Below are 9,025 nucleotides of genomic sequence, written 5' to 3' on the forward strand. Positions count from 1 at the left end.
AAGAGCATTTGAGGAAAGTTCTAACCGTACTGAGAACGAAGCGACTGTACGCCAAGTTTTCCAAGTGTGAGTTTTGGCTATCTGAGGTAGCGTTTTTGGGTCATGCGGTGTCAAGCAGAGGAATCATAGTGGACCCAACTAAGATAGAGGCAGTGATGAAGTGGCCAAGGCCGACCTTAATCACTGAAGTACGGAGTTTTCTAGAACTAGCTGGATATTACAGAAGGTTTGTCTAGGATTTCTCCAAAATATTTTCGGCGCTAACTCAGTTGACCAAGTAGGAGCAAGCCCTTTGTGTGGACATCGGCTTGCAAATAGAGCTTCCAGGAACTAAAGGAGAGGTTGGTGACAACACCAGTCCTCATAGTTCCAGATGGTTCGGGGAATCTAGTGGTGTACAATGACGCATCGGGAAAAGGTCTAGGATGCGTGCTCATGCAGAAGGGTAAAGTGATAGCTTACACTTCTAAACAACTTAAGGAATATGAACGAAATTATCGCACTCATGACCTCGAGTTAGCAGCAGTAGTATTTGCATTGAAAACATGGCGTCATTATCTGTATGGAGAGAAAATCCAAGTATTCACTGATCACAAGAGTCTCAAGTACCTATTTATGCAGAAGGAGCTTAACATGAGACAGAGAAGATGGTTGGAACTAGTAAAGGATTATAACATCAAAATCCTGTATCATCCAGGCAAGGCCAATGCCATGGCAGACGCATTGAGCAGAAAGGCGGTTCATACTTCCACGACGATCACTAAGTAGGAAAGAATACAAGATGAGATGAAGAGGGTTGGAATCGATGTTGTAATTAGAGGTGGTACTGCTCAGATAACACAAATGACTATGCAACCTACCTTGCGAAAACGAATTATTGACGCTCAGAGGTCTAATGAACACATTGGGAAAATGTGAAATCAAACAGAGACAGAAAGACCAATAAGGTACTCAATCTCTTCAGACAGGGGCCTGCGGTAGAAAAACCCCCTGGGTGTTCCCCGTGACAAGAAAATGCTGAAGGATATTATGACGGAAGTTCATGATACTTCTTACACGTTTCACCCTGGAAGTACAAAGATGTATCAGGATCTTAAGGGATGTTATTGGTGGCCATGGATGAAGAAGGATATAGCAGATTTCGTAAGCCGATACTTTATGCGTCAGCAGGTGAAAGCCCCGAGACAGTGCTCAGCAGAACTGCTACAACCCTTAAAGGTTCCTCAGTGGAATGGGAAACAATTTGTATGGATTTTATCTCGGGCTTGCCCAACACCAAGCAGAGATTCAACATAATCTGGGTAGTTGTTGATAGACTTATCAAAATGGCTCACTTCATCCCAGGCAAAACCACTTATCGTGTGGATCGGTGGGCTCAGCTGTTATCAGAGAGATAGGACGCCTGCATGGGGTACCGGTGTCAAAGGATCGGTGGGCTCAATCGTATATCAGAGAGATAGTATGCCTGCATGGTATACTGGTGTCCAAAGTATCTGATTGAGACACTAGGTTCACCTCTCAGTTTTGGAAAAGCCTCCAAAAAGCATTGGGGATTCAGCTAAGGTTTAGTACAACATTTCATCCTCAGACGAACGGACAGACCGAAAGACTGAACCAAATCTTAAAAGATATGTTGCAAGCGTGTGTCATAGATTTCGTTGGGTGCTGGGATGAATATCTACCACTGATTGAGTTTGCTTACAATAATAGTTATCAAGCGACCATCCAGATGGCCCCTTTTGAGGCATTGTATGGGTGTAGGTGTCGAACACCGGTATTTTGGGAAGAAGTAGGCACGCAGCAACTACTGGGACCAGAGTTGGTTCAGGTCACCAATGCAGCAGTGCAGAAAATTAAGCAAAGAATCTTACTGCACAGAGCCGATAGAAGAGCTACGCAGATTTGCGTAAAAGAGACCTCGAGTTTGAGGTGGGTGACCATGTGTTCTTAAAGGTAGCCCCTATGAGAGGGGTGATGAGGTTTGGAAAGAAGGGAAAGTTAAGCTCAAGGTTTAACTTTCGAGATTCTAGAGAGAGTTGGGGTCGTAGCTTATAGGACTGTTCTACCACCAAGCCTTGTCGCCGTTCATAGCGTGTTCCACGTGTCTATGCTGTGAAAATACACCCCATACCTTACTCATGTGATTGAACATGAAACCTTTCCTCTTCGGGAAGATCTGTCCTACGAGGAAAGACCCAGTAGATTTCTGGCTCGAGACACCAGGCGACTGCACAACAAAGTTATCCCCTTGGTGAAAGTCGCATGGGGTAACCATCGAAACAAGGAGGCAACCTGGGAACAAGAAGATGAAGTAAGGAAAGCCTATCCCGAACTCTTCCAAGAGATACCAACTTTCGAGGATGAAATTTTCTAAGGAGAGGAGAGTTTGTAATGCTAAAAAAAAATGTCGTTCAAAGTCAAAGGGGGCAAAATGGGCATTTTACCCCTCAGCCCATTATAGGGGTCTTGAGGATTCTCCATAGAATACCCGCAAAAGATAGAAGTGTGAGAAAGAAGGTTGAGAGAAAGCTTGGAAGAGAAAAGTGAATCGCCGAAATCCTCGTCAGAGAATCACCAACGAAATTCATCCCCTGTTAAGACTTACACTCTAGAATTCCTTCTTGGAGAGAAGAAAGAATCGTGTTGCTGAGGTTCCTTCTTTCGTCAAGATCCGGGAGAAATCTGCAAGGTAATATCTCAAACTTTACTCTTCAGATCTGAGATCTTCGTTTGGAAATGGAGTGTTAAAGTTTACCATCTTCATCTAGGGAAGATTCGTCACTGATCTTGTGAGGAAATCAAACGAAACATCGAGATCTGAAAATCTTTCCAAGAATTTTAAGGATGTTATCGGACATCTTTCCGACGCTCATAACTCGTCGATGTCGAACATATTATTGTGCCAAATATGTGCCAAATATGACGCTCATAACTCTTTCCGACGCTCATATTATTGTGCCAAATACTTTTGTTGTGCAAGTCCAAGTGAAGTGTTCATTCCCAATGATTAAAGCCTCTAAAATATAGCTGGACAGTGTTTACTTGTGTTGGCACAATAATATTAGTAGAAGAGAAAATAAGAGCGAGCAGGATAGTGGTGGTAGAACAAACACGACGTTGATTTTCATAGATATGACTTAATTCGACGTAATCTTGAGAATGAACTGTGGTACATTGATTATCACACTGAGGAGGTCTTATTCCAACCCCATTTAAAGAGAGTTTCAAATTCAAAGGGTTGAAGTCCAAGAGCGTGCCAAGGTTGATATTAATAGTAAACGTAGATTATTAAACCAAGGGGCATGGAGATTGTTAGCCAGCATGATAGATAACATAGGCATGAATGTGTATATAACTACCATCTTGGTGGTGAACATATTCCTTGAACATATTTTTGGAGGAGTTATCATGACTACCCTATTGCAAAAGGTCGATTTTAGCATTGAGCTTGATCTTGAGGTCTATATCTAAGGCTCCTTACAAAATGTCTCAGATAAACGAAAAGAACTCAAGAAGCAAGTGCATGAACTATTAAATTAGGGCTTCATATGTTTGAGTATATCATGTTAGGGAGCCCTAGTTTTGTTTGTGAAAAAGAAGGATGAATCTATACGATGGTAGAGAACCAAACAAAGTCACAATGAAGAAAAAGTTCCCACTACCACCGATAGATGACCTATTCAACCAATTGCAATATTTTCAAAATATTAACCTGTGATCCAAATATCATTAGTAGAGAATCAAAGAAGAGAATACCAAAGAAACTTTCTAAACTTGTCATGAGCATTACAACTTTATAGTGATGTCTTTCCTGCAATATTTATGGATTTGATTAATAGAGTGTGCAAGAACTTCTTTGACATGTTCATCATAGTGTTCGTAATTGACATTCTAGGCCAGCATGAAGAGCATCTGAGAGCTTTGCTAACTGTGCTAAAAGCAAATGGACTATTTGTAATGTTTTCAAAGTAAGAATTCTCGCTCCAGGATGTGGCATTCTTAGGCTATTTCGTGTTGATGGAAGGAATAGTAGTGGACGCCGCCAAACTCAAAGCAGCAATGGAATGGCTTCGTCCAATATGGTGGCTGATGTATGTAACTTCTTATTTTTAGTGTCACAATAGCATTTTTCTTGGTAGCGAACTTTGCGATTGTACAACACACTCCTGAAATTGAGTGAGTCAAACCAATTCGAAATCGTATCATTGTGGCCGGATGACATATGCTCAAACCTCTTATCGCATTTTGAGAAGAAGATTTTAGAAAATTGGGACAAAGAGATTTTTGAAAGAGAGTTTAAAAGCACGATTGAAAGAATGTTTGAAAGCAAGGTTATAGGCTATAAGTGAAAAAGGCAATACAATGCCTTAGAATATAACTCAGGGTAGAAAGAATTAACAACTAATCGCATTCTCGTATAGTACATTTTGTTGCAATTCAAGTCGACAGGTGTAGACATGATTTTGTTGAATAATCATACAAACAAAAAATACAATAGTAAAACAAACCAACATGAAATCAAATAAAGGGTTTGGCGTGGCATGGGCATCTGACTATGGGCAATTGCCCTCGACAAGCATGACCGTGACATCCTCCCCAACCTAATTGATTGACATTCTTGTCAACTGGCTATTTTCAAACTCATTGATGAGGATTACGACAGAGCCTAGGTCATCAACGCATTCCTAGCTTGTTTCCTCTATATGGAGCTTCTTCCATTTGATCAGGAATTCTCGAATTTTCCATACAGATGTTCTAACTTTCCTAACTCTGTCAGCTAGGATTGTTTCTACTTCCTTGGTTTCCTTCTGCTTTAGATCGACACCAGGTCTAGTGATGAAATTTCGATTATCGTCGTTTGGATCGGGGTGGTAAGGCTTTGGGTTACTCACATAAATTACTGGGTGAATTTTCATCCATCTGGGCAATACCACTATGTAAGATGTAGCCCTGATTTTTTTTAGAACTTCAACCAGTCCTTTATATTTTCTAATAAATCTATTGTCCTTTCGTCTCCAAAATCTTATTTTCTAAGGCCTCAATTTGATAAGGACTTGATCTCCTACATGAAATAAGCTTAGGCTATATCTCCTTTTTGCTTCAATTCTCTTGTGAATTATTGGGTTTGAGGGTTCTTCTTGCACATGGATGATCATTAATATGGAGGCAAGGCTGGTTGTCATCCACTTACAATTTCAAAGAGGCTCTTCTCAATAGACGAACTCGTTTGGCAATTGAAACTGAATTGAGATACATCTAGCAGTTGTACCCAATTCTTCTGATGAGTTTCGACAAAGTGACAGAAGTATTCTTCGAGCAAGCAGTTAAATAGTTCTGTCTGCATGTTGATTTGGGGATCGTAGCTCAAGGAGATATTTAAAGTCGTCCCCATAAATGTGAATAACTTGGTTCATAATGTTTTGATGAATCTACCATCTTAGCCACTGACTGGAATACCCCACAACTTCACAATATGTTTGAAGAACAATTGTGTTGTTAACTCACTCAAGCATATTTTGGGTGTGTAAATGAACATGGTATATTTTGAGAACCGGTCTATGATAACTTAGATTACTTTATATTTGCCTACTTTTGGGAGGTTTGTTATGAAATCAGATGACACACTTTTCCAAGGTATTGTTGGCAATTGGGGGGTTCAAGGAGTCCCAAGACCTTGGCCTTCTCGACTTTATCCTATTGGCAGATGAGACACATCTTTATATACTGCATTATGTTATCACGCATGTTTGGCCAAAAATACAATTTCTTGACCAAGACATAAGTTTGTTGTCACCCGAAGTGTCCGACCCATAAAGTATCATGAGCTTCTTCCTCAATTCTCCCATTCATGAGACATACAAATTCTCCGACCAATAATTAATTTAGTTGTTTTCTTAGTTCAACTTCCTGTGGTGGAGCCATCAAATATGCATTCTTCGCAAGAGGTTTGACCTTAGGGAGAAGCTCGATTTCGTGTTCAGTACCTGACAAGGTGGTAGTGTTTTTTAGAAGCTCTCTAGCATTATGTCAACATAACTATTCAGAACATCTCTAACTTCACTCAGGACAAGTTCGGTAGTGGTTACATCTTTTACCAAAGGTATGACAATAAACATGGGCTACTCTTGTGCGAGCCCTCTTTTTAGTTGTAAGGCGAAAATCATTCTGCGGTTATCTAGTTGTTTGATGCCTACGAAAATTACTGTAGGATTGCAATCAGTAATCACCATACACTTCACCAATGACATTAGGATGACTTTGTGCTCAAGGAGGCAGTCCATTCCAAATATCACGTTGAACTACTACATTCATCATAGTAGAGATTTGGGAGTTTTTTGAAGGGAAAAAAAAGAGATAAAAGCCATGCAAAAAGAAAAAAAAAGAAAAAAAAAAAAGAAATTGAAAAAGGGATTGGGAAGTTTGAGTTGATATCTAACTTCTAGTCCCATCAATCTCTTGTTTCATAGTTTGCTCCTTTTTCACCGATAGGCATTAGAATACAAACCAATAGAAAGACACCCTCCCCTTTTCCCTCCTCCCCCACAGCTCCATGCCAAACTAGCTGAGCTTGCTCTCAGCTCAAAAGCTGTTTCCAATTAAAACCCAAATTGAAACGAAAATAAAATATAATAAAACCCCTCCTCTTTTCCTTCTATTATGACCCCATTTGTCAGCTTCTTATGTCTCTCTCTCTTTCTCTCTTTCTCTCTCTCTCTCTCTTTCTCTCTTTCTCTCTTTCTCTGCCTGCCGTGTCCGTGCAGATTTGCAATTTTGAAACAAAAAAATATTCTAATCTTCTTTTTAGAACCCATCTTGAAACCGATTGATCGAGGAAGGAACGTCCAAACTCTGCTGCTGCTGCTGCTGCTTCTTCTGTGATCCGTCTCTACTACCTCTGAACGCCATGGCATGCCCCACCGGAGCACCGATGCAAGTGTAGCTGCTCGACTCTACCGAGGTGGAACCGTAGTTAACAGTGTGATGGGTGCAATGGGAAGGGTTCCCCAAGACATGCCCCACGAAGAACTCGTTGATGGAGGCTTGTGGTTGTGGAGGAGGAGGAGGAGGAGGAGGAGGAGCATAGTATGAGGGGAACCCAGATGGCCGTGTCGGCGAGCTGTATAGATATGCCGGCTGCGGTGGCAGAAGAGTGGTTGGGAATCTGAGTGGCAGCATTGAATCACCCCCTACGCCGCCGCTGTCCCCCGTCTGGTAGCTTCCTCCCGGTGCCATTGAATGACAGCACCTAATCACCCCAAAACAAGAAAACAAAAAGGAAATTTATTGGGGACGTGTAAACTTTCAATTCGCCAATACAAATGGGTGAGATAAATAGAATACCCTAAATGAGGAGGCGGTTGGGCGGCCAGGTTATCGTTAGTGAAAACAAGCTGGCGAGCTCGATTGAGTGTCTCTGTCTCTCTCTCTGACCAAAAACCAAACAGAAATGAAGTCAAGAAATGAAATGATAAAGAACCATAAAAGAAGGAAAAGTAGTGAAATTTTGCCTTGGCGGTGGCGGTTCATGTGGCCACCAAGGGCCTGGGATTTGCAGAACTTGAGGGAGCAAAACCTGCATTCATACACCTTTCCGGCCTCGTCTTTGCCCTCCTTCATACCACTTTTGTTCTTGCGATGACCTGCAACAACACATTTGACTCAATTTTGTGTTGTTTGTGTTTGTTTAAGCCCACAAATAGTTGAATTTACCAGTAGAGGTGTCTTCACTAATCTGTTTGCCATCTCGGATATTATAATCTTCAGGTAAGTTGTTGAGGTCTAAAGGGCTCTGTTGGGATCGCCTGTAAACCAACAAAAATTAGAGAAGAGTTAGATGAATAAGATAGAACTGAAGGGGGGAAATTGGTTTATGTGGGGAAGACCACCTACATGATGAAGCAGAGGTTTGAAAGAGAGAGAGAGAGAGAGTTGGAGTTGGAGTAATGGGGTGGTGAAGAAAAAGAGCTTTGAAAGTTCTCTATCAGTTCATCTGCCACTCTTCCCTCTCTCTACAAAAAAATTGAAACAACAACAAACAGACAAGAGGAAGCCTCTCGTGACTTTTAAAGGGAAGAAATGAAAGGAAGGGCTTAAGGGTTATTAGGTTATTATGTGCAAATCTGCTAAATACTTTGCTTCACAATCAAACACTGTGCACACCTCGTTTTTGCCTTCCTTTTAAGTTACTCCAACTATTATTATCCTTTTCAATCTTCTCTCTATTGGGTTAGACTTGTTTTCGCCTCGGTTGGATTCATTTTTTTGAAAAACTAAAAATTCGTTCCGAATAGAGTTCACAACTCAACAACTTGAAAATTTAAGTTTGTTCAACCCAATCTATATACACCTATATATACACACAAATTTTTTAGGTTTCCATTAAAAAAACGAAGTGTAGTCCTAAATCATATTAATGTGAGTGATTTTGAGGAAATTAACATTATGGGCATTATTTACTTAATTTCCAACTATTTTTTTAGTTTGTTAGTGTATGTTTTGAATAGTATATTAGATTTGGATTATATAATTTGACTTAATTTTGTATTTTGTATTTTGATTATGATTTAGGTTTATATCTTGTTAGCTAGATTAGTATTTTAATTATATTTTATTAGTATGAATAAGTTTTTTTTTATTATTATTTTTTTAAGTATAAGATTAAGCCATTCAATGGTTACATTGAGCTCGAATTCTTAAGGAGAATTGTTCAGTAGGTTGTTATAGGTTGTTATAGTGACTTGTTTTTTTAGTTTTCAAATCACCATGTGATAAAAGAAGAGGGGTAATTTTTTTTTCAATTTGTAAAGTGGAGATGCAAGGAATTTAAAAGGTAAACATAACCGAAAATTTGACATAAAAGTATTTAAAAGTATAAAATAATATTTGCGGAGTCACGTCAAAGCAGTTGACAAAATATACCAGTTTCAAGAAGCGATATTTAAAATAATATTAAAAATAGCCAGAAGAAAGACGACTCAATATAAAGGGTCCTCCCTAGAGCGCACTCCCACTATCAACATAGGTC

The 9,025-nt window shown here is 39.9% G+C and overlaps 1 protein-coding gene across 1 annotated transcript; it reads right to left on the reverse strand.

Moving 5' to 3' along the window:
- Window positions 1-6,429: 6,429 nt before the first annotated feature.
- On the reverse strand, window positions 6,430-8,016 carry LOC111445416 (zinc finger protein JAGGED-like). The gene is made up of 5 exons (XM_023083771.1): window positions 7,891-8,016; window positions 7,711-7,802; window positions 7,509-7,640; window positions 7,342-7,426; window positions 6,430-7,246 (listed from the first exon to the last, which is right to left on the reverse strand). Coding segments are annotated over exons 1-5 (756 nt in total). The 5' UTR covers window positions 7,893-8,016; the 3' UTR covers window positions 6,430-6,801.
- Between the last annotated feature and the right edge of the window lie 1,009 nt (window positions 8,017-9,025).

Source organism: Cucurbita moschata, unplaced genomic scaffold, assembly GCF_002738365.1.
Source record: "Cucurbita moschata cultivar Rifu unplaced genomic scaffold, Cmos_1.0 Cmo_Scf00007, whole genome shotgun sequence".
Taxonomy (NCBI): domain Eukaryota; kingdom Viridiplantae; phylum Streptophyta; class Magnoliopsida; order Cucurbitales; family Cucurbitaceae; genus Cucurbita; species Cucurbita moschata.

Excerpts from the sequence above, each read along its gene's own strand:
- LOC111445416 (XM_023083771.1), bottom strand. Across the intron at positions 7,641-7,710 it reads TAGTGAAGACACCTCTACTG|GTCATCGCAAGAACAAAAGT; the intron begins GTAAATTCAACT and ends GTGTTGTTGCAG. Across the intron at positions 7,427-7,508 it reads CATGAACCGCCACCGCCAAG|AGAGAGAGACAGAGACACTC; the intron begins GCAAAATTTCAC and ends GTTTTTGGTCAG.